Here is a 26,477-nt window from a genome sequence, read left to right as displayed (position 1 = left end):
CGCCGCCGCCATGACCTACTTTTCCCCCGCGCGGCCGCGGCGGGGCGCAGCTCCCCCCGTGCCCCTCCCGGAGGCCGCGGGGGCGAGGGGGGAGAGAGAAGGTGAGGAGGGACGGGGAGCGGGGGGGGTTGTGGGGGGGGGGGGGGGGGGGGGCGGTGGTGTCAGCGGGGCGCGCGTCCCTTTAAGAGTTGGGAAACCCGATCCGGTGTTTGCGCAAGGGCCCCGGTGCCGCGCGGAGCCGCCAAAGTGTCTAGACTGGCACATGATGGGCGGCAGCCAATCGCGCCGCCGCTCGCCGGGGGCCCTGCGCGCGCGGCCCCGGCCACACAAAAGCCGGCGAGGGCGGGGGGGGAGCGGCGGCGGCCCCGGACAGCGCGCGCCGCGGAGCCGCACCGAGCCCCGGCCCCGGCCGCGCCGCCGAGCCCCGAGCGCCGGGACGGGCCGCGCCGCGCCGCGTAGCGCCGGGAGAGGCGCCGGGAGGAGCGGGCAGCGCCGGGAGCCGCGGAGCGACGAGCGGCCGGGGACGGGCTGGACCCCCGGCGGGATCCCTACAACTCGCCTGCCGGCACCGGCCCGCGCCTCGCGCTGCCGCCTCTGCTTTTTTTAATTTTTCTATTTTTTTGATTTTTTCTTTTTTTTTTTTTCCCCTCCCGTTTTCATCCTCCTTCCCCGCTGCCGCCGCCGCCGCCTCGGGGCGCCGCCCCCGCCGATGTAGGGCGGCCCCGCGGCCGGCGCGCCGGGGGGGGAGCGGCCCCCGCCGCCCTATGCCCCGCGCGGCCCCCCCCGCGGGGCGGCCAGAGCGCAGCCGCCGCCGGGCCGGGGCTGGGATGCGCTAGAGGCGGCGGCCGAGCCAGCGGCCCCCGCGCACGACGGGGCCGGGGGCGGGAGGGCGAGCGGCGCGACCCCCCCGGCCGCTCGCGGTGTCGTATGTTCAGGTCCAAACGCTCAGGGCTGGTGCGGCGGCTTTGGAGGAGCCGCGTCCTTCCCGACAGGGACGGCGGAGATGGGAGCTCCAGGAGCGCCGGCGCCTACGACCTCGCACCCACCGGGAGCTTCAAACCCGCGGAGAAAAGCGCCTCCCCGGCGGTAGCGCGGGGGCGCCCGGGCGAAGCGGAGCCCGCGGGGCGGCGCGAAGACGGCGGCGCCGTGACCTGCTGCCTCTTCAAGGAGCGGGAGCCGGGCCCCGAGCCGCCCCCCGGCGCCGCGGAGCCGCGCGGCCGCGAGGCGCGGTCCCGGCTGCTGCTGCTGGAGCAGGAGCTGAAGGCGGTCACGTACTCGCTGCTCAAGCGGCTGAAGGAGCGCTCGCTCGACAGCCTCCTGGAGGCCGTGGAGTCCCGCGGGGGGATGCCCGGCGGCTGCGTGCTGGTGGCCCGCACCGAGGTGCGCCTGGGGGGGCAGGCGGCTCCCCCGCACCTGCTGCTCGGCAAGCTGTTCCGCTGGCCCGACCTGCAGCACCCGGCCGAGCTCAAACCCCTCTGCGAGTGCGAGAGCTTCGGCGTCGCCGACGGACCCACCGTCTGCTGCAACCCCTACCACTTCAGCCGCCTCTGTGGGCCAGGTGAGCGGCGCCCTCGGGGCTTCGGCGGGGGAAGGGGGTGGGGGGTCCGTCCCCGCGCTGTCCCGGCTCGGCCCCGGCCGGGAGCGCTTCCCCGCGGGGCTTCCCCGGCCCCCCCCCCCCCCCCCGCGCTCCCCGCGGAGGCTCCGAGCTATTCGGGGCTCGGCCGCGCCGCTGGCGCCAGCCTGGCTCGCTGTTATCGGAGCAGCCGGGCGGGTTCCGCCGCCGGAGGGAACCGCGGGGGCCCCGCGGCTTTTGGGGGGGGGGGGGGGCTCCCCCGCTGCCTCGGGGGGTGCGTGGTCTGTGGGGGCGGCCCTGCCACCCCCCCGCCCCGGGGCTGGAGCTCCTGCTTGTGTAGATTTCTCGTCGCTAGTTGGAAGGGGTTTAAGCTGGAAGAGGGGAGATTGAGGTGAGATGTTAGGGAGAAATGTTTTCCTGGGAGGGTGGGGAGGCTCTGGAGCAGGTTGCCCAGAGAAGTTGTGGCTGCCCCATCCCTGGAAGCGTTCACGGGCAGCTTGGAGAAGGCTCTGAGCAGCTCGGGGCGGTGGGAGGTGTCCCTGCTCGGGGCAGGGTCGGAGCTGGATGGGCTTGGAGGCCCCTTCCAGCCCGAACCGTGGGGTGTTGCTGTTCCCCGTGGGCGGGGGGACCCCGCCGCCTGCTGATGGGCCCTTTCTTGGCCAAACCTTCGCTTTCATTTATTTAATTACTTTGCGATCTGGGATCCTGCCTACCTTTGCATCGTTTGTTTAAAAGAAACTTCTGCGCTGGGCGTTCTCCCGCTGTCCAGACGATCGCCAGAGGCTGGAAGGAGCTTTTTGCTTCAGTTGGAGCAGATGCTGGTGAGGGGGCTGGAGAAAAGGCCTCTTGAGGAACGGCTGAGAGAGCTGGGGGTGTTCAGCCTGGAGAAGAGGAGGCTGAGGGGAGACCTCATTGCTCTCTCCAACTCCCTGAAAGGAGGGAGCTGGGCTCTTCTCCCAAGTGACAGGGAACAGGACGAGAGGGAATGGCCTCAAGCTCCACCAGGGGAGGTTCAGGCTGGACATTAGGAAAAAAAAATTCACAGAAAGGGTCATTGGTCCCTGGCAGAGGCTGCCCAGGGAGGGGGTTGAGTTGCCCTCCCTGGAGGGGTTTAAGGGGTTGGTGGACGAGGTGCTGAGGGACGTGGTTTAGGGATTGATGGGAATGGTTGGACTCGATGATCCGATGGGTCTCTTCCAGCCTGGTGATTCTGTGATTCTTGTTGGTTCTCTGTGAAGATGTCCTCTGTGGCAGCAGGTCTGGCAGTAGTGTGGGACTAGCTGGATGTGCACAGCGCTGGTTGAGCCACTGCATCCAGAATGGGACATTGGCACCAGTTGGTTTTGTTGCTTGGTTTTTGTTTGTTTGTTTTCTGGGGTTTTTTTTGATTTTGAGGCTCTTTAACACCCTGTGAGAAGAACATCTTGCTGTAGGGCAGCTTGATCTGGTAGGGGAGGTGGGGAACTGGCTCTTATAAGCAATAAGAGACCATTCCAGAGCCATCACAGGGAGGATGCTGAGGTGTTTACTGAGCTGTGGTTGTTGAGCCAGGGCCCTGCTTGCAGTCGCTGTGGGAGCTGAGGAGCACATTCTTGTTGTCGTAGTGTGGGGTCAGTGTGATGCCACTGACTTCTCAGGACTGTTTTTCATTGAAGTGGGTGTCTGCTCCGTGCTGGTGCTGTGATAGAGTCCAGTCGACTGCACAAACAGCAGTTCCAACAAGTTGTAATTCAGGGAGCACATCACTGCCGTAATTCAGAAGGAATAAAACCCCTCTAACCAGGGCATGAAGGTGGTGCAGGACCGTAGTTAACCTTTCATGTGGTCTTGACTCTTCGAAGCAGAACAAGACAGTTAGAGGACCTGATTCAGCCACGCTTTTTGATTGACTTTAAGCGTGTGACTGCTGGTGTGCTGCCATTTAAAGCCAAGCGTGTGCTTGGGAGCTTGGTTGGGCTGAGCAGGATTGTTGGCGCCTCTGCTGCTGAGTCCTTTGTGCGCTGGGGGGTCTATTAGGATGAACCAAAGTTACTTGGGTGGCTGAAGCCAGCCTGGCCCCTGGTGCCATGTGCCAAGAGCGGAGTGTCTTTTCATCATCTAAGACTGCTTTTCAGTCCTTGTAATGTGTTTGGGGAGCTCTTGTGAAGTCTGTGTGCGTGTTCGAGCCATGGTTGGTGGGTTGTCTCCCAACACTGATGATGAAAGGATCATGCTTTGGGAGCAAAGTGCCATTTTGGGTCCCCAGGCAGGGCTGTGGGGTGAGGCTGTAGAGGAGAAGTGCCGCGCTTTCACTAGTAAAGCCCACCTTGAAAAGTCAACCGTCATTCTTCAAAGATTAGGAAAACTCTTGATCTCAAGTTGCTTCCAAGTGGGTTTTCTTGCATTGCATGTTTATAATCTTGAAAGAGTTCTGACCCTCAAAAGCACGAGGGTTTTGTTGATAAACTGAACGCAACGCTAACGTGAAGTTTTGGTTTTTTCAGAGTCTCCACCACCTCCCTACTCTCGGCTGTCTCCTAACGATGAGCAAAAGCCACTGGGTATGTGTTTTCACTCTTAATCTCCTAGCAGATCTCTTTCATGGTGCAGTTCTGAGGGGGGTTCTAGGACATCTCTACACGGCAAGGCAGGCAGAAGCTGACAAGTCCAGATTTTATGGCTGCTTATTATTTCTGAGCAAGCATCAGCTGACGGGTTTTAAGAAGTTAAATGGATGTGGGTTTATCATACAAAATTACCATGTAGACACATGCATATTTTCCAAAATAATATGAAGCGCTATTTTTAATGAAGGCGTAATGAAAGGTTAGCAGACGCCGTGTTTTGTCTGCGTGTGTAATCTGCGGGATGACGGAGCGGAGGGGGAATGGGAGCTCCTGGGTGCCATTTCCATAAAGCTTTGGCTGCGGAGGAACCAGCTATTACCCTTCCTCTCCTTATTCAAATGAGACCTAAACTCTTTGAAACTCGGTGCTGTGTAATTTCTGGTGGCTTTGCACTTCTGATGAATTATGAAAAGCTAGTGAAAGTATCTCAAGCGGGTCAGCTGGGCGTGAGGTGAAGGTTGCTGGGGAATCTGGTCCTGCATGTTGCACGTTGGCTTGGAGATGTTTTGAGTTGGCGTCGCTGCATCTTGACATCCTTTCTCAGCGCCTGCCTCTTGCTCAAGTGTATGGGAAGCAGAGGTGCGGGAGGGAAGGGAGGAATTCCTTGTCCCTCTTGGGTTTCTTACCAGGACGGGTGCAACTGTGGTTGCCTCGGGAGCGTGGGATTTCTGCCTTTGTCCCATAATTGGTGGTTCTGGTTTACATAGGGGGTGATGACGGAGGCGAGCTGCTCCTGCTTCCCATCCGGCAGGGACAGGGAGGAGACAGGCGGGGTTTGCCAGGGCGTTAGGAGCTGGGATAGTGGTGCCTCCCTATCCCAGCCGCCCCGAGGGAAGGCGGGAGCTGCCCCTTCCCAGAGGTGATCCTTGCCCTGCCAGGCCTGGGAGCTGCCTGCACCGCCTGCTCTGTGGCACGGGACGTTGACCAGGGCATCCTGCAAAGCAAAATTTGCTGGGCATGGGTTTGTTCAGTTTTTTGGGGTTTTTTTATTCTTCTGTTGTTTTGGGGTTTTTTTGTATGAGATTTGAAGGCAGAAAAAAGGAGGCATCCCTCCCTGCGCTCCCCCTTCCAAGTTAATTCCTCTTGGAAACTACTTGCGCTGCAGGGAGAGATGATAGCGAGTGACATGTGACTTTACTAAAACAAAGCCAAGGACTGAAATTTGCTTCCCTGGCTTGTTTGATTGGAAAAATAATAGTTAATCTGTGAGCAAACAGTTGAGCACTTAATTAGAGGGGTGTAAGCAAGAGAGAATAACAAAGACTCTTAACTTGTTAAAACAAAGTTTCCTTCGCTTCAGCAAAGAGGAAGGAAGGAAGGAAGCAAGAATAAACAGCTTCAAGAATTTTAATGGTGATAATTAAGTATAGTAACTATGAATTGTTTAGAGGCTTAATGTAACTTTATCCAGTAAGCACCAAGTTCCTACTTGTTTGATCAACTTAACTGCAGTTATTTTTGTGGTTGAAGCAATTCAAGCTTTGCATTTGCATGGTAGAGGTACAAAGTTAATCGCTGCTTTCTGGCCCGTGGAGAGTTTCTGTCTGGGAGAGGTGGGCTGGTGACGGGAAGGAAAAGAGCTGCGGGTGGTCACGTACTGCTTGCAAACACAGGAGACCTAAAAATGTTGCCTTTTTATTTTTTTTTTCCTCCAGATCTATCAGATTCCACGTTGTCTTACACTGAAACAGAGGCTACAAACTCACCTAACGTCACGCCCGGAGACTTCTCAGGTTGGCAGATGTTTTGCCTTCCCGCACGCGTGGTCTGCGCCGGGGAGCTGATGGCTGGGGCAGGAGTGCAGGAGGAGGCAGGGGGCTGTGGTGTTGCTCTTGATGTGAAAAGAAGGAAAAAGAGCAGCTATTTGGGTTTTCAGAGATGCCTGTGCTCCACGGGTTATGATAAGATGCTGTTGGTGGGACGAGCGTGCTGGGACAAGTGGGGATGTTTGGGAGGTGGACACCAAGTCATGCACGACCCTCACAGAAGCTGTCTAGACCTTAAGCCCCGGGACATGGGCTACTGTGGGGCTGGGTTGTGTGCCGTCACTGTTTTCATGGCAGGAGCAGTGAGACCACCAAATGATACTGCTTTGTGATGGCTCTTGCTGAGTCCATCCAGCTTGTGTTACCTGTTGGGTCCTGGCCCTACGGTGCAAACCATGCTCTCACGAACAGAGCTCCCAGCTACGTTGCAATTGAAGCTCCTGAACAAAGCTCTGCTTAACTAGGCCCTGGTTTTTGCTCTGCCCCACCCCTGCAACCTTTCGTTCATTTAATGGTGCTGTATAAGGCCCGGGGTGGTTTTACCTGCAAGCAGGCAGAGAGCTGGGGCTGCGTTTGCTTGGGTTCTGGCTGTGGTGATGGTTCCACATCTTCCCTCTTGGGTGTCCTGTCCTGAGCTGGGGGCTGGCTGCATGAGGGACCCTTCTGTGGGACCAGGTTTAATTTCTTCCCTGAGAAATGACTTGATTAATGGTCTGAGAGCCCAGATGAGCATAAATGAGCCCTTGGTTCCAGTGGAGCTCCGTGTGCCTCGTTCGGCAGTTGGAGTGGGCTTTGCGGTAGGGTAGGGCTCGGGCACGCGGGTGCCTAGTTGCTGGATTGCTGAGTGTGTCCATGGGGCTTGCTGCTTCTTCTGGGGGACGCTGTGAGTTGATGGTGGTGGAAGGGACCCTCGAGGTACTGCTCCGTTAGACACGGCTTTTCTCATCTCGTTCTCTGCCTGCAAGAATTTATGGTTGATTTGGTGAGACCTGTGATTTCCTTGGGATGCTTGAGCTGATCTCGGCTCCACAGGACTTTAAAGAGCATTTAAACAGCATCGCACTGCAGCGTGTTTCCCTCCAGGGGTTTTCCCTTCTTCTTTAAGGTCCTCCTGCCGCTGTCAGCCTTGCCATGGTGCTTTTGTTGTGCCGAATCCAGGGTGCTGCCGCTGTGCTTTCGTTGTGCTGCCCAGTGCCCGTGGCAGGGGAGCAATTGATAGCCAGGAGCTGGATTATTCAGAGTTGTGCTATAATAAATACGGTTCCAATTCCTAACAAACATTCCTCATGCTGGATACGTGTCCGTAAAGCTCCCGGTGCTCATAGCTTTTATTGTAACTTGATAATTGCCATTAATTATAGCAGCTGAGTTTGAAAACTGGGGTTCGTAAGGTTGTAATGGTTCGGCTTCTCTCATGGCTGAGTCCTTTATGGGACATGTGGTGGCTTTTCTGGAATAGAAGAGAGATTTTTAACTTGAACAATGTAATGATAACATGTGACCAAGATTGTACTGAAATCGGATACCTCCTCTCCCCCTGTGTAGTTTCCGATGGTGTAACTTTTAATAAGAGTCTGGGGCTGTGTGATTTATTTTTCCCCAGTGCTCATGATTGCTGAAAGAGGGTAAGAGCTTCGCTGAAGTTAACCCGTGCTTGTCATCACGAGGAAGTGAAAGGAAAAAACCCACTTAGGCTCTACTTTGTCTGCCGTATTTCGGTTTGTTTATTCTCCGTTTCAACTTATTTAATAGGTCTGCTTGAGATGTAGGCCTGTGTAAATGATACACAAAGCACGTGGTCTTTCCTGCCTTCTTTGTGTGTGCCGAAGGAGTTTGATGTGCGTTTAACTCCTGTTCCAAAAATAAGTTCATTTTGGATCTAGCAGCAAGCCACTACTATTTATTACTTCAGCTTTGATCATCAAAAGGGCTTTTCCTACAAATCCCACAAAATTCAGTTTTGGGTAACAAAGAGAACCGTTCTTGTACTGTTAATCGTTAATTTCATGAACTTCTAAACAGGAAGTTTTGGTGTGGAGTCAGAGGATCATCTCTGTCATGTGCATAAATCTTTTAGGAAAACAACCCCTGTTTTTGAAGTAGACCTTAAAAACAGGAAGAGCTCTTCAATGAACTAGCAGACTTGCTATAAAATTTGAAGTAACAGTCAGTGTTAACTGGAAGCACAAGTTGTGAACAGTTGAGCAGATGCAACCTTCCGTGTCATGAGCTGGATCGATGGGTGATGCCCCAGAGTCCTCTTCATCTGGGGCTCAAAGCATTTGGGTCGCGAAGCTGTCTTTCCAAGGATCAGCGCCTGTTCCCGTTTGCCTTGGGTTGGGGATGCTCCTGCTATCTCAGTGAGTCACAGCAGCCTGGGAAGATTTGAGTTAGTGGGAAAAGTCACTTGGAGGTGTTTGATCCCAAAGTTTCCGTCTTCTGAGCTCAAGCAGTGTCACGTTTGTGCTTGTGGGCGTATGAAGAGGGTCTTGAGTCTTCTCCTCGCTAGGTTTATTTCTGCAGCCTGTTGTGCCTGGGGAGCAGACGGAGCTGTTCTGGGAGCTCTGTTTTGAGCCCAGGGTTGCCTTGGTCAGGCACCCTGTCCACCTGGGAGCCCGTAGAGCCTTGGCTGGTGTCCCTGCAGCTTCTCCGTCCGGAGCTGGGGAAGTAGCAGGGAAAGGGCAAAATCCAGCAAGGCAGAAACAAAAGCTCAGCCCCGTGACTCATAATTGGTGGAACATTTGTAGTAACTTTTTTTTCCTTTCCCCTCAGACTTGGCTCCTCCACCTCATGCCAAGAAGCTGCTGTACCCGTTAGACTTGCCAGGCTTGTAGAGGGCTGTGCTGCTGCTGCGGGAACTGGTTCAGTACGGTGGGGACGTGCTGGAGCAGATGGTCTGGGCCACAGGCTTTGTGTTTCCCTGCCTTCCTCTAAATCCCACAGGACTATCGATCCCTCCCCTTCTCTGGGAAGGGCCCTCTCTTAAACACTCTAAAATAACCCCATTTCTCAGCACTCCCCTTGCACAGCACGCTGTGTCCATCTGTTGGTTTTTTGGGTTTCTTTTTTGGCTACAAAAGCCCCACGGCTTCCTAGGATTAGTGACGAGAGTTCCTGTTAGGAGGTGGTGTTAAATGCTGGAGGTCCTGAGGACCGTGCAGGAGGGGAAGGGTTGAGCGCAGGTTGGAGGGCGAATGCTGGTGCTGCTGCTTGGGAGCCTCCTGTAGGACTCCGCTCTGACTGGATCATCGCTCGTGGCTGCTGCACGGCTGGAGCAGCTCAACCATCCCCTAGGGACTGCAGAGGTGCTGGAGCATCGGTTTGCTTTGCAGTGGTAAGGATAAGTAAGTCTTGAGACCCCACCTGGGGTCATGAATCCAGTTCTGGAATTCCTAACACAAGGAGGATATGAAACTGTTGGAAGAGGTCCAGAGGAAGCCACAGAGATGATGTTAGAGCTGGAGCACCTCTGCTATGAGGAGAAGCTGAGATAGTTGGGGTTGTTCAGCCTGGAGAAAAGGCTGTGAGGAGACCTTAGAGCAGCTTCCAGTATTAAAAGGGGCTTCAGGAAAGCCAGGGAGGGACTTTTTACAAAGGCATGGAGTGATAGGATGAGGGGAATGGCTTTATATTGGAAACGGGAAGATTTAGATTAGGAAGAAATTCTTCATGCCGAGGGTGGGGAGGCCCTGGCCCAGGTTGCCCTGGGAAGTGGTGGCTGCCCCATCCTTGGAGGTGTTCAAGGCCGGGATGCATGGGGCTGTGAGCAGCCACATCCAGTGTGAGGAGTCCCTGCCAGGGGGTTGGAACTGGATGGGTCTTCAAGTCCCTTCCAACTCAAACCTTTCTATGATTCTAAGTAGGAGCAAATAGGCAGTGATGGGTGCAGCTCACTGCTGCCTTGCAGCCACGTCCCTGGCTGCTGTGCTGCGGTCCCACACTGGCTGTGTGTCTCTGTTGAAGATACTAAGAAGTGTGACCAGCGGGTCAAGGGAAGTGATTCTGCCCCTCCTTTTCTCTTTTGTGAGACCTGGTCTGGAGTACAGTGTCCAGTTCTGGAATCCTCAATGGAAGAAGAATATGGAGCTGTTAGAACAAGTCCAGAGGAGGCTACAAAGATGATCTGAAGGCTGGAGCACCTCCTGTAGGAGGACAGGCTGAGAGCGTTGGGCTTGTTCAGCCTGGAGAGGAGAAGGCTCCAAGGAGATCTTACAGCGACCTTCCAGTACCTGAGAAAGAATCATATGAGAAAGAAGCCTACAAGAAAGCCGGGGAGGGACTGTTCATAAAGGCTTGTGTTGATAGGATGAGGGGGAATGGGTATAAACCAGAGAAGTGCAGATTTAGACTAGGCATTAGGAAGAATTTCTTCACCATGAGGGTGATGAGACGCTGGAACAGGTTGCCAAGGGAATTTGTGGCTGCCCCATCCCTGGAGGTGTCCAAGGCCAGTTTGGGTGGGGCCTTGGGTAACCTGATCTAGTAGGAGGTGTCCCTGCCCATGGCAGGGGGATTGGAACTAGGTGGTATTTAAGGTCCCTTCCAACCCTAACTATTCTGTGATTCTATGATATTTAACAAAGACTATGCCTACAGCATCCACTGCCAAGCTATTTTTCCTCAAAATGAGCCGCTCATCACTAGAGCCTCTCATGTGTCCCTACATGCCTGCTCGTTATTCCTTGCTTAATCGGGAGTTGTACCAGTGTTTGCATGGAACATTTCATTGTTCGTATGGAAATGCCTTTGTGAACCGTGTTGCCCGCAAGGCTCAGCCCTGTGGGTGGCAGGTTTTCCAGCGGGAACGGGCTCCTTGCTGAGTGTGGGTGTCTGTGTCCAACTTGCTTCCCTGTAGTTCTGCAGCGCGCTGGAGGATCGCATCCTGCGCTGGATCCTCGGGCCGTGTACCAGCTGAGCCCATGCCTGAAATTAGGGGATGCTCAGCACTGGGGGGATTCAGACGAGGAGAGATGGGAGCAGCTTGGTGCTCAGGAAGGCACCCAAGCAGACAGAAGAGGAGAACTAAGTGCTACCAGGGGAAAAGTGAGAGCAGGGAATGAGAGAAGGGCTGCAGGAGAGTGGGGACAGCAGGGGCTAGCAAGAGGGGTTGCAGCAGGAAGCCAAGCGAAAGTGCTGGTCTGGATTTTCCCCAAATTACTAATTTCTTTCAACTTTGAAATCAATTCACTTCCTGTGTGCTGAAACTGTTTAAGTTCCAGCCCTGGTGAACCTGTGTGTAGCTGAGAATGTGCATCTGAAAGAAGAAACTGTGGGTTGGTGGTTTGTTGGAGGAGTGATTAATTCCTCTCTGTGCTGCAAAGCAGCGAGATCCCCTACTAGAAGTGGAAGCACGTGCTGAAGCCTAGAAGGTGATGGGCTCCATGTAGAGATGGGGTCTGCTCAGTGACTTTTTCTGTTATCCTCTCCAAATTTGCTGGAGGATAAATAACGGAGAGAGGAGAAGAGAAGAGATACTGAATAGCCTGGAGCTTAATTAAATTATATTGGATTTCTTTCAAGGCCTGGGAAGGTGGAGAAGTTGCTTACAAGGAGGTGGTGGGACTGTGGGTGTTGGATTTAGGGAGCAGGGTCCCTGTGCCCCGAAAGGGAGGAGCATGCCCGTCCATCCTGGCTGATGATTCATCCCCGCTGAAGCGATGCCATGGCTCCAAAGCCAGAGCTGGAGGGTTTTTTCTGCTTCCAGCAATATTTAGGATGAACTTAAGGAAGCATATTTTCAAACCCACTGAATGGAGAAAGTGAACATCTCTCTTCCTCTCCCCCCCGAAATAACAGGCTGCAAGGATTTATGCTAACAAGGAAATTTATGAAGATCCTGTGTGTTAGGGGTAGGAAAAAAAAAGGCTATAAATATGTAGGGCGGATATGTGTGGAAACCGGGCAAACATTGTCCTTTCCAGGCAGGGGGAGAGATTCTGAAATTACCTATTAGAAAAAAAACAAACCAACCAAAAAAAAAAAAAACCACCACAAATCCACCCCCCCCAAAAAAAAACCCAAACAAAAAAAAAACCAGCAAAAACCGCTTCTTTTTCCTCATTAGTAGGGTGGCACTTTCTTCTAGAGGTGAAATATTGCTTTTCCAGCTTTCTGATGATTGCCCCCGGTCTCGGTGCCAGGCTCCCAGCACAGCCCTGGGCTGGGGGCTGCAGGGTGGGCCTGACCCAGCAGCTCTGGGAGCCTTTTCATCCTTTTTCCCCCCATCCTATTGCAGAAACATAAATCCATTAAAAAAAAAATAATAATAAGAGAGCCTATCTGTGCATCCAGTTTAATCACAGACAGATGTTTATTTGGGCCAGTAATGGTTTTGGTTTCCTTTCTCTTTCATATTTGACTTTCAGCTCACTGGCGAGTCTCGCCCTGCGCAGTCTATAACAATCAGGGCTTGGCTAAAAACTTCCCTTGTCGGAGGAGTGCGCGCGTTGCCAAGAGCTACTCCTTTGATGCAAAAAAATACATCCTGGAGGTGCTTTGTCAGATGTTTTTATATTAAACATTTTTCCTCCATAGTTTTAGTTTGCCAACGGGAAATAAATTGCATCTATTTTCCAGTGCGCTTCAGAGAGGAGTTCTCTGCTTGGTGTGAAGGTTCTCCCCACGTGGCCGTGGATGGCTGCGAATGTTGGAATCCCCATCAGAGAGCAGGACCGCGCAGCAGCCTCCTTCCCGATGCTTGGGAGAGCTTCAAACCAGTAACCTCCCTTTGCTTTGGGTCCGTTCATGTGCAGCTTCTGGAATTGACATCAAAGGCTGCTTTGCAAACTAGAAGGTGAATCATGGAATTAATCCCTGAAAGGGAAGGTGGGGAAGCTCTCGGAGGCGGCATATCTGGGCTTTTAGGTCCTGGCCCTTTCAGAGAGATGCAGGTGTGCCATTTTATTCTACAGCAAATATCTTTCTGGATTGATGATAAATCCACCGGAGCCTGCACATTTACAAGAGGGCTACAGGGTTTTATTTTCATTACATTTGTGCTTGCTGCAGTGGGTGGCTCAGGTGGCAACTCCTGGAGTTCAAACTTTTCTTTGGAGCAGAAGGGAAAGGGAAGCAATCATTGTTTCTGCAGTTGAATGCGCTCCTCTCCGTGTCCAAAGCCTGTTGACGGCAGCACTTTGTCCTTCAGCAGAGAGTACTCCACTTAGGTTGTTAATGTGTAGCTGGAGATGTTGTCCAGGGCACGGAGAATGAACAAATACGCCATTACCAACTGAAGAAAAAGCACCTTAGATCAGGCTGGGGAAGATATTCCCTAAACGCTGTTATTTCTTCTTTAAAACCCTGAAGGCAAATCATTTTGATAGGAATGATTGGACTCGATGATCCGGTGGGTCTCTTCCAACCTGGTTATTCTATGATTCTATGATTTTGGGCCACTAAACCCGAGAGCTGCAATGTTGAGGTTGACAGGAGCTTGCATTTGAAGAGCTTGTGGGTGACCACGTTTGGGTCGTGATACATCTTCATGTTGCCACCTGTATCCAGTGTCGCATCTGGAGAGCAGGGGAGGTGTTGGTGACCTCATCTGTGCAGACCCTGGGTCTCTGCAGAGAGAACGAAATCTTGCTGGTGGCCGTGCAGCTGTAGAAGGGTTTCTAAAGCAAGTGACACCTGTTCATAAAAATACCCTAGGGGTTCTGAGCTTGCAATACAAACCTTTTGGTCTTCACATTAATCCAGAGCAGGTTCGTAACGTGAGGAGGGGAAATGAATTTTGATAAGGGTGAGGGACCACAGACAAGTTTGCTGGAGATGGGAAAAGAGGTGGTTTGTGCTGAAGGTCTCCTGAGGAAGGAAATATAGAATGTTCTGAGGCTTCCAGGAGGGGAGGGTATATTCTGGACTGGGAAATGGAGAAACACCTTGTTGTTATTAGCTGTACGAGTGCTTTGCACAAGAGCAATGCCGTTCTCCAGTGCGTTGATGATGCTAAGTGGGGAGGATGGGATGGAGCTCTCACAGCTTACAGTGTCCAGCCAGGGCTGCTGTGTCTCAAGGACCTGCCAGCCCCGATGAGCATCTTTAGTTGAGACAGCTGCCGTGATGTTCTTTACCTGAACTGATGAAATGCTGGTGGGTTCCCCTCTTCCCTGTGAGGGGCCAGGGAGTCAGTGATTTTCCTGGGATGGATGGGTGGAGTGTCTGCTGTGGAGCTGTGAATTGAGCCGCAATCTCCCCTGCTGCTGCTCATCGTTTGCACTGGTTTGCATGCAACATCGTTTTTCCTCTTCAGTTATTATGATGGCTGTTACCTACTGCTTTAACGTAGAATCATAGAATCGTTAAGGTTGGAAAAGACCTCTAAGATCAAGTCCAACTGTCAGCCCAACACCACTAGGCCAACTAAACCATGTCCTGAAGTGCTACATCTACACCCTTTTTTTGACACCACCAGGGATGGGGACTCCACCAGTGCACCGGGCAGCCTCTTCCAATGCTTCACCACTCTTCCAGTAAGGAAATATTTCCTAATGTTCAGTCTAAACCTCCCCTGGTGCAACTTGAGGCCGTTTCCCTCTGTCCTGTCATTTGTTATGTGAGGAAAGAGAACAGCGCAGGCAGCCCCTAGAAAAATCGGGACATTCAGAGCTGATCCTAGTCCAGAAGAAGGAGAGGGAGAAAGAGGATGATGGGGCTGGCAGAGCCTTATGCTGGTTTGTCCGGAATCACCCCGAGTGCCTGTTGCACGAGGGGTGGAAGAAGGTTGGTCTTACCAAGGTTGGCCCTGTGCCTAATGCAGTGGTTGAAGCAGCTTTGCAGGTGATCCGTCCCCATTTTTGCGTGGATGCACAGCTCCTTGGCTCCGACAGAGGATTTGCCATGGTGGAGCCGGGCAGGATGATGCCCTGAAATACAGGTGCCACGGGCAGCGTGTGGGGAGCACCAGCTCCTTGTAGGCAACACGCTGCATTTCTCAGTAGGTTTCTGCAGAGGTGAGAATTGCCCTTCCTGTCCCTCACTTTACCTGGAGCAGAATGGTTTTTTGCAGCTAGCCAGGATGTTTTCAGCCTAGAATTTCTTGGACTAAGTACAACACCCAGATAAAATAAGTGTTTGTCTGTGGTTCATTGAGCGGTTATGATATTTGGCCTTGAATCACAGAATAATCGCATCCCTCGCTTCTCCAAGCACCTAAGCATCACACTTAAAAAAAGAAACATCAGGAAATAAGCAAGTTACTTAAAAGTAAATTAGTTTAATCTTTGTAGCCAAAACATTGCATTCTTGCACCCTATTAGGAGTTGGATATAGCTTTCTAGGTAGTAAAAGCTCTTTTGATGTAAGTCGGGTTGTGTCTTCTAAACAGCGCGTATCTGATGGGACGGCTTTGTTTGAACTTCGCTGCTTCTCTTTGCCTGTGTTTTGCTTTTCAAATGCATTCACTGAATACAGGACATGGTGTATTTATGACCTTTGAAAATAGTGACTGTTTTGAAGGAGGAATTTTGGCTTCTTGTAGGGACCTGTAGAGAGAGGCTTGTGTTCACAGTTACAGTAATAGATTTTTTTTTTGTGGCACTTTGATGGGTGAGAGGTGTTTATAGGCTTGATTCATAACTGAGTTACTAAGGTTTTCCACGGAAATAACTTATTAAATCCATGGCGTTCACCGAAACGATTGAAGTCTGTAGATTTGCTATTCATCAAAGGCACCTCCTTTCCTGGCCTCCAATACCTAACTCAGCATTTTACCTCTGGAGGATGCTCAGACCCAGAAGGGCTGGGCAGTGTGGGAGCTCGAGACGTGTTTGAGTAAGAAAAAGAAGAAAAAAAAATACCCCAAGACAAACTGGAAAGGAGGGGGAAGGGGGAAAAAAAAACTTGCAGGAAAAACATCCCCCATCGTTCAGAACCGCTGATGGTTAAACCTGGTTTGCTGGAACACTGCTTATTTGTGTGGATTTTACTTTGCTGCTCGACAGCTGAAAAGTACATCCCTTTACTGCTGCTGGCCAGGCTGCTGGAGGCTTTGAAGTGCCTCGAGCCCCTGGAACCGCAGGTTCGATTTACTGGCAAAGGAGACTCGGCTCTTTGTCCTTCCAAAGTGCTTGGGATCGGAGGGGATTAGGGAAGTGGCTGCTGTGATTCCCAGCCCCGCCAAGCACTGCTGTGTGTCCTGCCTTGCCGTGAGCTCCAGGAGGGAGCAAAGGAACACGTTGCCTCTCTGTCCTGGTTGGGGATCGAGGTGTTTGGTGGCGATTCAGGATGAGGAGGGGTGTTGGCTCATCAAGGTCCTGATAGAGACAGAGGAGGGATGTTGGCTTTTCAAGATCCCACCTTGCTCATGGGCCATTGAGTTTGAATGGTTCTCCCAGCATCGGGCTGCACTCACTTTCCCCCCTGTTTTATGCCTTTCCCTTGGTCGATTCCTCTCAAAAGCCGGTGTTTAGCCTGGAAAAAAGCATTGCTGTGGGGCCTGAGTGCTCGGAGAGGGGGGATTGATAAGAGGTTGTGTAGTACACCACCCGCACTGGATTTCAGATACCAAGTACTGTTGAATTCTTGTTTGGAGAGGTTTTTTTTTTTGTAAGAACAAAAGCATTTTGCATGGAAATGCGTGTCTTGACTGACCTCTTCCAGAGTTGCTAAACACTAGCTTGTAATGGCCTTTGCAGCTCCTGGGGCTGGAGCAAGGATTAAATGGTCTGCAGCATTGAAGCGCTGGAGTGTCTTGCTGTCTCACTGCCCCTTCCCCCGAGGTGCTTTTGCTGTGGTGAAAAGCTGAGCATCATTTTGGTTTGTCCTCCCTGGCTTTGGTTATTGGAAAATACCAGCAGCTTTAGTGTAATTAAAACCAAAGCTCTGTTCCTGGCTGAGCATTTTCTTAATCAGCCTTTTTTCAGCCGTTTTGAGGCAAGCAGCTCGTGCTGGAGGTGGTGATTTGCTTCCCCAGCGGTGCCATGTGGTGGTTTCAGTGCCCTAGTGCACAGAGCGCTGGGCTTCAGGGTTGTGTCTCATTTTGAGTGGCAGCATCGAGAGGCTGAGCTGTGGCTGGTGCTGAGCTGCATCCATCCCGCGCCGTGTCCAGGGTGTGCGATGACGCTGTCCTGCAGTGGTGATGGCGCAGTGCTCTTCTGCCTTGTGCCCCCGTGGTGGGATGCAGACAGATGTTCTCAAGCAGCATCTTCTCCCAAGTGGTCCAGCCCAGCTAAAATAATGCAGGGTAGAGGTCTGGCTATAGTCTGGGCTCCTTGTTTAGCTGGTGTTAAACAAATGCACCACTTTTTTTAAGTGTGAGAATTAACTCTGACCAGACCTGAATTCCCTCATACAATAAAATCTGTTCCTCTCCACGGGGGTGCAAGCTTTGGCTGAGAACACATGGGCTGTGATGCTTCTCTCTGCACTTGGCATTCTGCGTTTCAGGTTATAAAAGCCCATGTACAAAACCTGCCAAGAAGTCAAATTAAAGCAGTGCAAACGAGAGGGTTTGGTAGGGAATTTGTATTCTTATTCACAGCAGGGTTCTGTTCCTGGGGCACAGGAGGCCTTTCCTCGTGGTGCATGGGCCCCTTGCAGCAGAGCCTGCGTGGTCCTGCCGTGCAACATCCCCCAGCCCTCCCCATCCTGCTCCAAGCATGATTCCCAGAGCAAACCCAGGGCCAAAGCCCTCCTTTCCGAATGGCAACTCGTGCAAGTGCCCTTGTGTCGCATTTGCTCTCCCAGCTGGACACCGATGCTCAGTTGGCCCTACTGCAGCTTGACCTCCTCCCTGCCTGCGCTTTGAAGAACTGTGCTGGTTGCTGCCCTCCCCTTCCTCTTCCTGCATTCAGGTTTTATGGTTTTGGAGATGTTCCTCCTCCTCGGTGCTTTTTAGCATCTGAGGAGGATCAGGCTGCCCTTCCCTTGCTTTGACTGTGTTTTAGTGGTTAGAGGAGGAGTTGGAGGCTTCATCCTGTTGCAGGAGCATCTCTCAATATAAGGAGGACCACGCTGGGGCTACCTGGGCAGGATTTGTCGCAGCAGCAGCACTGCGGAAGGGTTTGAGACACAACTGTGTTGGTTTTATCTACATACTCCATTAGCAGGAGCAAAATGCGCCAGCAGGAAGGCTATTTTTCAGCTCTTTCCATTTATTAAGGTCTCATTTGCTAAGATTTTTCCATTCAAGGAGCCAAAGAATGTTAAAGACTTTTAAAGAAATGCCAGCTGCTTTACGCTTTCACACACAGTGATGCAAACCACTGTTGTGTATTATATCTAATAAAGACAGTAAAAATGCATTGAGTGAAGGATGGGGGAATAAAGAGCCCTGTAGATACCTAAACAGAGGAGAAACGCTTGGGTGTCTGGCTGGTGGGTGATAGTAGCACTGTATTGTCTTTAGATTTATTCCACCTGTCCCTGGAGGGATGGACGTGCTGTTGAGAGCACATTGCCTTTCTTTCCTTTATTTCCGTTTTTTTCCTCCTTCTGGCTGTTATAAAGCACGGCTTATTCTAGGGGTGAGCGCCTGGCGCTGCGCTCAGACAACAGTCCGTTTGTGAGATCCCGTGCCAGGAAAATGCAAGTTTGTCCACTTGGAAGAATGAGGCAGTTGATTCGTCTCCTTGTGCAGAAAGACTGTGGGATCTCGGAGCATCCCTGGACAGTGGTGGCTGGGAGCTCCCCTGGCTCTGCTTTCCCACCCTTTTGAATAGATGATGTTGTGTCGCGGTCTCCAGCGATGCCGACAGGAGCACTACTGCATCTTCCCCTGCGCTCGGCGGCACGCACGGTCACTGAGTCCTCGGCTCTTTGGTGGCTTATAGATTTCTTGGTAAAGTGAGCTGAAAATTAAGATATGCGGGTTTTTTTCCCATGTTCCTCTTCAGGTCCAGAGAAGACATGGCATAACCCAACCTTTTGCAAAAAAGAACTGTGGAATTACACTGAGGAGCCGTTGTTTTCTGCTCAGCATCGCTGGTTTCTTTAGGGTCCAGCACTTGGCAAAGGGAAACAAATGTGTGGAGAAATGTCTTAGCGCTGTGTCTAAGCCATAAGCAAAGGAAGTTAAAGTAGTTTTGAATTATCACACAGGTAGAAGTGGTGCTGGGGGAGATGGAGCAGCATGGGCTGGTTGCTGTAGTGTCCTCCTGGGCTCGCCTTGGCTGACGGTGTGACCTGCTAGCGTCCATCTCACTACTGAGTGGGTGTGTTGCATTCTACATTCTGTTTAAGGATTTTTTGGTGGAGTAAAGCCATTGTGGCCCTTACAGTGTTCACAGGCAGTATTGCTTTGGCAGTCTTCGCACATCCAAGAAGAGGAGCTCTCTCCAGGCAGGCACTGAGCAAAGATCAGTGGGGAAAGTTGTGCCGAGTTTCACAGCTCAGAGTTGCTGGTAACTGTACAAAGGTCAGGCTCCAAAATTAGATGTGGTTGGGTTTGTCTAGCACAACAGCTTGGTGCATCCAGCTCTGGAGGGAGAAAACACATAGAAAAACTGGGAGTTTAATGTCTCAGACCCAGACCACCCCTATAAAGTGTGTCTGCAGCTGCCATTGAAGTCTCCAGCTATTTCTGCTGCGAGGCTCATAATGGTAAAACTGAATCCATGAGGTTTTGATTTTGGCCTGTTCAAAACTGGTGGAGGCTTTCTAATATGATTTTATGAAGCCCAGAAAACAGGATACTGTAGTTTTGAGGGGGACATAGCCGCTGGGTTGCAGAGCAGCCTGTCATGGGGAGGCCAGGGCTTATTTTGCCCCTGGTGTCTCAGGAATTGCTTTCCGAGATCTGCAAAAAACTCAACCTGACAAAAAAAAACAACGAAACTTTATGAATCAACTGGGAAGCCAGTAAAAATTAGTAGTAACAAGCTCGTTTCAATAGGAATAGGTTTGCTGCTCTGCCGACTGCCAGCCATTTATGAGACTGGCTCGGTGCCGGCGAGCAGGGTCCAGCACGCTGCATCCTTCCACCCTCCTGCTGCTGGAAATAATTTGTGACTTAAAAAAAATAAACACCACTATTGTGGAGCTTGCTTTATGGTTGGGGCCTGAGTTGGGCAAGGGTGACAGCTCTAGCTAGCTCCGGAGTTTGGAGAGCATGGTTGGTGGCTTTCTCCTCCGTCTCATGTGGGCTTCTGCTGGGTTTCTGTGGTGCAGGTGAGGACCCTGGGAGTCGAGCGTTGCATCCACGGTACATTCAGTCTTCTTGCTGGATCCAAAGCAGCGGGGGGAGAGCTGGGTCGGGGTGGCCGTGCTGATGCACAGGTGTTGCAGGGAGCATTGGTTGCCGTTAGATGCCACGTGTCGTGTAGCTCAACAGTGCCTGGCAAAAGCCTTCCCTGGGGCTTGATGCCCCAGATGTGTCTGCTCCTGTCACATTTCCCTGTGGGGAGTTTAGGGAAATACCACACACAAGGAAGTGAATAGATTGTTCTGTCCAGTCATCGACCTGCTGCAGTCTATCACCATCAGTGGTGATTGATTGACTAGGTATGAATGGACTCCTCAGATCCTTGTGGCGGGATGACCATCATGCACCAGTATCTGCCAGCACGGAGCCTACAGATCAACGTGAAGCAGTTTGGGCCACTGCCAAGGGCACCAAGCCGCAGGGCTGCTCCAATTCTGGGTTCCTGTCACAGGATGGGACCGGTCTGGCTCTTACTGCTTCACATGTTCCCATCTCCTGGTTCAGCCAAAGCCGTGAGTGTTCCTGTGGTGTGAGCTCATGGGACAGGGTGATCCTGGGATGAGGGGTGGACGAGAGGAGACTGTTGAGCTATTTCATTTCCCACAATGAGTTGGTGATACGCTTTGTGCTTTGCTTACTGGCACCACCGAAACCCAAAGTTGTTTCCCAGTGAGCTAGGTGATGGCTTGCTTGGAGGACCAGACCCCAGAACAAGCTCTTTTCTGATTTGACCCGTCCTTAAATATCATGGGAGGTTCCCAGCCTGGAAATCCATCTGACTTTTCCATTTGCACTAGGCTTTATTTCCATGCTTGCACAGAGGGATGATCTATGCTGGAAGCTGGTGTCTGTGCTGCCTGTTGGCAAAACCTCTGTCCACCACTGGCAGGCTGGACACGTCCCGTGGTGTCCATCTGAAGCCTTGCCAGGGTTGGGGAAGGCTGTTGGTCTGCAGGCAGCTTTGCTCTGTGACAGCCACCCCATCCCGTTGGGGTGAGAGTTGGGGTGAGCATAGAGCCGGGCGGCCGTTCGCACCCCGTTGGCAGCACATGGCATCTGTCTTCCTTGAGCCAAGCTGATTCATACCCAGCCTCGAAAGATTTACGGCTGTCTCCTGGAAAAAGGGAGCAAACCAGTTTCTGGGATGCTCCGCTAAAGCCACTCACACGTGACTGCGGAAACTTCCACCCCAGAGGAGAGCAAGGAAATTCCTTTGCGAGTACAAAATAAGGTAAAGATCCTACGTGCACGGTGAGTTGCTCTTCCCCCCATTGTTGAGCTATTTTAATGAAAGGGAAATGTCAGCAAAAGTGTGTTTAAAAAAAAAAAGTAGTGCTTGCACATCACTGAGTTTGGAATAGGAGCACTCTGGGCAGCTTCTTCACTGCTGAAACAAGAAAATTCAAGTCGTTTTTTGTTTTGGGGTAATTACTGCCACATATTTTGAAATATCCATGGTCTTTTTCACATGGAATCATCAATCTGGACCTTCAGAGCGGATTGAATTCAGCTGCACTTTAAAGGGTCTGTTATTTGAGACTTTCAACATTAAAGATCTCTGCAAATTAGTTTTGCTCTTGCCATGCTGAATTTGTTTGTGTAAAAAACCTCTGTGGATTTGGTATGTGTTGGTCTTTGAAGGGCTTTGCTTCAAAGGCTGCGTGCACTTGGTGTTTTGTGTGCTGAGCTGTGCTGTCCGTGCAACTCCACTGTCTCTGAAGCTCTGCTGCTTCGTGGGGAAGTGTAGGCTAATGGCTTTGTTAAAACCTGCAGGAAAGAAAAGCTGAGTGTAGCTTTTCAAAGGAAAATGGATGCCCAGGGCTCGTTCCTGACAGGAAAGTGCTGGAGCTCCGTCAGGGACTGACATGTGCTGGTGTACAGTCCACACGTGTAGGGATGTACTTAAGCCCTCCCATGCCCTTCCCGTGGAGGCAGCAGATACGTTTATATATGTAGACGCTGCAAGGGACGTTGCTGGTTTTTTCGTTGCCCTAAACGAGGCTTGTATGTAAAACAAGACCTGCAGAACTAGGGCAGGTTGGCCACAGGGCAGTTTGGAGGGGTCCCTGTTAGCCTGCTTTGCCACTGTGTTTGCCGTAGCCACCAGGCTCGCTGCCTCCCAGGGTTTTGGGTGGTTGCAGTCACACTAGGTTTGGTCTCTGTGATTGAAACCGTCCCATACGTGGTTCCCTTCCAGCCCCCTTCCTGCCTGCTTTGGCTGCAGGCGAAAGGAGCCCATGGGTGACCTGTGTGGCGTTTGGAGATCTAGGGATAATGTATCCCAGGAAATTCAACCGAGATCTTCGCAGTCAGAATCGAGATACGCAGTTGGACTATAGCTATTATCTAAGAAAAAGTAATCAGTAAAAATAATATTGCAATGTTTCCCCATTCTTGGCTTGAAATCTATTTTATCTGAAAGTAATTTGACCACAAAAGGAAAAATACGAGAATTTATCTTGAGATCGTGGCATTTCACGTGTTTGGATCAGATTCGTCACCAAACAGGTCTTGTTCACGGTGGGGCAGGAAGCCCTTTCTCATCCCGCCTGATGTATGCACGCACATCCCAGAACGCTGCAGATTGTAATTGTTCTTTATAAGATACATCAGTAGCAGCAAAAAAAAGAAGTGCTAATGGGAGGGTTGTCCCCTCCCAATGTCTTGGGCTGCCAAAGAGAGTTGCTTTTAGAGCCCAACACAAACCCAGTGAAGGTTTATGTGAGCAGAGAGCACGTTGCCCATGTTAAATGCGGAGGCTTTTTTTCACGGTGATGCCTCTGAGCTGCCTTATCTTGCCAACAGGACGGAGCTGCCCTGCTGGGTGTCTGCGATACGATCAATCAGGGTTTAAATGAGGACAAACTAACCAACACCAGTAGATTTCTGTGAGCCAGAAGATAATCCCAGATCAGCTGTGGCTCAAATCGCTGCTGCTCCATCGCTGCTTTGCAGAAAACATTTGTTTCTCTCCTCTTCCCCCACTTCTGTCCCTCTCATGGAGATCTGTGCACAGTATTATTTTAATCCAAATACTCTGGCCCCTCCTTTTCCCTCTCCCCTTCCCTGCAGACTCTCTTCCCCCCATGCAGGCTGCGAGAGGCACACAATGAGGAACAGCTGGCTCGCAAAGCAAGTTTCCCCTCGGAGGCTGCGTGCAGGGGCCGGGCGAGGGCGAAGCTGGCACTGCGTGGTGCTGGGGCGTGCTCAGCCCCTGCTTCTCACTGCTGCCTGGCTCTCCCTCAGCCTCCAAACTTCTTTTCCTCCTGGCTCTATCCTCTTTGAAACATACGGTGGTTATGCATCTTGGGTTTTGGGCTGGTTCTCACGTCAGAGCATCTCCCGGTGCCCGTGTGGACAGTGAGGAGGGAGGACCGTGATGCGGGATGTGCTGCGTGGCTTTCCAGCTCGCTGCCATGGCTCAGCCACCTCCAGTCATCACAGCACAAGGTGCTTTGAGCAGAGGTTTGTTAAGACATGGCACTTAATTGTTTCTCAAGCTCTTCTGCGGGCGAGGCTGCCTTGGTGCAGATCCCTGGGTTTGAGCGTTTGTGGTGGGTTGAGCATAGGAAGCACTGGCTGGGATTTCAAGCCATGTTTTCCACCCTGTTCAAACACCCGGAAAGATCTTGGGCGTTCAAAGGATGCTTCCAAGACAGGCAAGCAAATTGAGGATTTAACTGCAAGTGAAATTGGTTAAGGTATTAACAACTCATACCTGGCTGCTTCGTTAAATACTGAAAAGCCTGCTCACAGTCATCCCTCAGTACCCCAGAATGGTGTAGGCAGTACCAACTGGAAAAATGGGGTTTAGAGCTAAAACGTACTTCAGGATTAACGTCTTGGCTTGGGCTCCTCACCTAGGCAGGGATCTCTCCCAGCTCCAGTCGAGCTCTGTGGATGGGAAAGGGAGCAGTAAATGGGAGCTGGTGTTTCCCTGCAGAACTGCAAATCCAAATCCTAGTGCAGAGTACTCAGCGAGGTGCTCCGACACTCCCCAAGCCATGAGGGTGAACAGGATCAGGCCACCACAACGTGTGCAGCCACGCACCCTGAGGAAAGGAGGGGGCAGGCAGCGCTGGTGCTTGGTGAGAAAATAAATAGCTGCAGTTGGGTTTGATGGAAAAAAGAAATGCAGCTGCAGTGGGTAAGGATGAACGTAGTTGCCTGTGGTGGTTTATTGCCTTGACAGAGGGAATGGGCATTTCTTCATCACTTGGGTGAGTTGGGGTTGTTTAGCCTGGGAAGAGAAGTGTCTGGGGAGACCTTAGAGCAGCTTGCAGTACGAAAGGGGCTCCAGGAAAGCTGGGGAGGGGCTCTTGACCAGGGAGTGCAGGGATGGGATGAGGGGGAATGCTTGTAAGCTGAAAGAGGGGAGATAGAGATGGGATTTTAGGAAGAAATGTTTTCCTGTGAGGGTGTTGAGGCTCTGGAACAGGTTGCCCAGAGCAGTCCTGGCTGCCCCATCCCTGGAGGTGTTCAAGGCCAGGTTGGATGGGGCTTGGAGCGGCCTGACCCGTTGGGAGATGTCCATGTCCATGGCAGAGGGGTTGGAACTGGATGGACTTCTAAGGTCCCTTCCAACCCAAACCATTCCATGATTCTATGAACATGCTTGCCTGTGCTTGCTGGCCGTCATTCCTGTCCTGTGGGACCATCCAGCCCAGCAGTGCTGCCTCAGCGAGGAGGGGAAAAATCAAGGCTGGGTTTTTGGTAATAAGGCGACTTGAGTAGTCCCAGAGCAGTGCCTCTCTGTTTTGAGTAAGGTTGTGGGTGTTTATTTGAGGGAAGAGCAGCTCAGCCAAACATCCTGCTTTTAAACTTGACTTTGCAGCAGTCGGAAAGATGCCTGCAGCTATATTTGTGTGCAGCCTTCGACTGCCGCCGTTGCGCACGCTCATCTCTGGGGCTGGATGGGATTTGCGAGTGCTTAGGAACAGGCTCCCGTTCTTTCGGGTTTTCTGCTGCATTAAAAGCAGATTGCAACCTCTTCGCACCAGGGACATGCTGGCTGTCGTAGCACACACCCCTTGGGATGTTCACCGTCAGCCGGGGAGCTGGGTGTCTGGCTGGGCTCTGGAAATCCCACCCCTTCCCAAAGGAGGGTGTTTGAGCCCTGAGTTTTGAGATAAAATAAAAGGCAGTGGGAACTGCCAAGTTTGAGGGGGGGAGATCTTGGTTTTGGGTCAAAACCGCAGTGGGTTTTTTTCCCCTTGTTTCAGTCCCAAGTGCAGCCCTGCCAGAAACTTGGCTCAGATTCACCATTAGAATTAGGAACGTATTTATGTTTCAGGGCTTGTAAGGAAACCTGAAACCAGGTGATGGTGGCTGGGGCCGGGCTCTCAGGCGTGTGGGGCTGTGCCCTGCTCGCCCTGGCTCCGTGCTCTGGAGTGGAACAAGGGTGGACATAAGGGAGAGTGCAAGCAGGACTTATTTTTGTAGATGTCTTTCTTAGCAACAAGGCTGAAAAAGAATTGCCCTCTGGTCCTTACATTGTAGAAACCCTTTTTTCTGTTGATGCAGAGACCCGTCCGTGGCTGGGATGGGTCTCTCTTCAGCAGCAGCTGGGGTTTGGCGATCACAGGGTCCTTCAAGTTGCAAGAGAAGTTAGTGGCAGCTCTGTTTTTTTAAAATGGATTCTGAGATGGGGGATGCTTGAAAATGAGTCATGACATTACCATCTCCTGCATATCACAGCATAGTGCTTTTTTCAGTTTCCTGCAGGTAGTGCATTTAATCTTATATCAGCCTCTTTCATTTTTGCAAAGCTGGAACGTGAGGATTGTAGCTGTGAAAGAACATTTGGAGATCTCTACAACTACCTGAAAGGAGGTTGTAGTGAGGTGGGTGCTGATCTCTTCTCCCAAGTAACAAGTGATAGAATGAGAGGAAATGGCCTCTAGTAGTGCAAGGGGGGGTTTAAATTGGATATTAGGAAAAATTTCTTTACTGACAGAGTGGTGAAGCACTGGCAGAGGCTGCCCAGGGCAGTTGGTGAGTCTCCATTCCTGGCAAGGTTAAAAGAACTGTAGATGTGGCATTCCAGGACATGGTTTAGTAGGCATGGTGGTGTTGGACTGATGGTTGGACTGATGATCTTAGAGGTCCTTTCCTGCCTTAATGATCCTATGATCCTAGAGGTCCCTTCTAAGCTGATGTTCTATGATTGACTTCAGCCAGCACTGGACTATCTCTGTTGTTTGATCACGGTTAGAAGCACGATGTCACGGGCAGAAAATGGCACCTGTGGTTATCAAAGTAAAAGTGTAATTTCTTGTAATCTTGCCCTGGGCTGCCACCTCTTCCAGGCTTCCCTGCAGGAACCTGCAAGCAGATCTCCAGCCCCTTCCTGACTGTTTTTCCAGCTCCATTACACAATGCACATTTGT

General features: G+C 51.7%; 1 protein-coding gene across 1 annotated transcript in view; it reads left to right on the top strand.

Annotated features, from left to right (window-relative positions):
* Positions 1 to 753: 753 nt before the first annotated feature.
* Positions 754 to 26,477, top strand: part of SMAD6 (SMAD family member 6) — a 45,097-nt gene continuing 19,373 nt past the window's right edge. Inside the window, exons 1-3 of the mRNA XM_069866408.1 lie at positions 754 to 1,558; positions 4,057 to 4,113; positions 5,835 to 5,912. Coding sequence (XP_069722509.1) covers positions 928 to 1,558; positions 4,057 to 4,113; positions 5,835 to 5,912 — 766 coding nt within the window. The 5' untranslated portion in view covers positions 754 to 927. The remainder of the gene's footprint in view (positions 1,559 to 4,056; positions 4,114 to 5,834; positions 5,913 to 26,477) is intronic.

The sequence above is a fragment of the Phaenicophaeus curvirostris genome, chromosome 12, assembly GCF_032191515.1.
Source record: "Phaenicophaeus curvirostris isolate KB17595 chromosome 12, BPBGC_Pcur_1.0, whole genome shotgun sequence".
NCBI classification, from domain to species: domain Eukaryota; kingdom Metazoa; phylum Chordata; class Aves; order Cuculiformes; family Cuculidae; genus Phaenicophaeus; species Phaenicophaeus curvirostris.
This window is presented reverse-complemented; position numbering and strand designations above follow the sequence as displayed.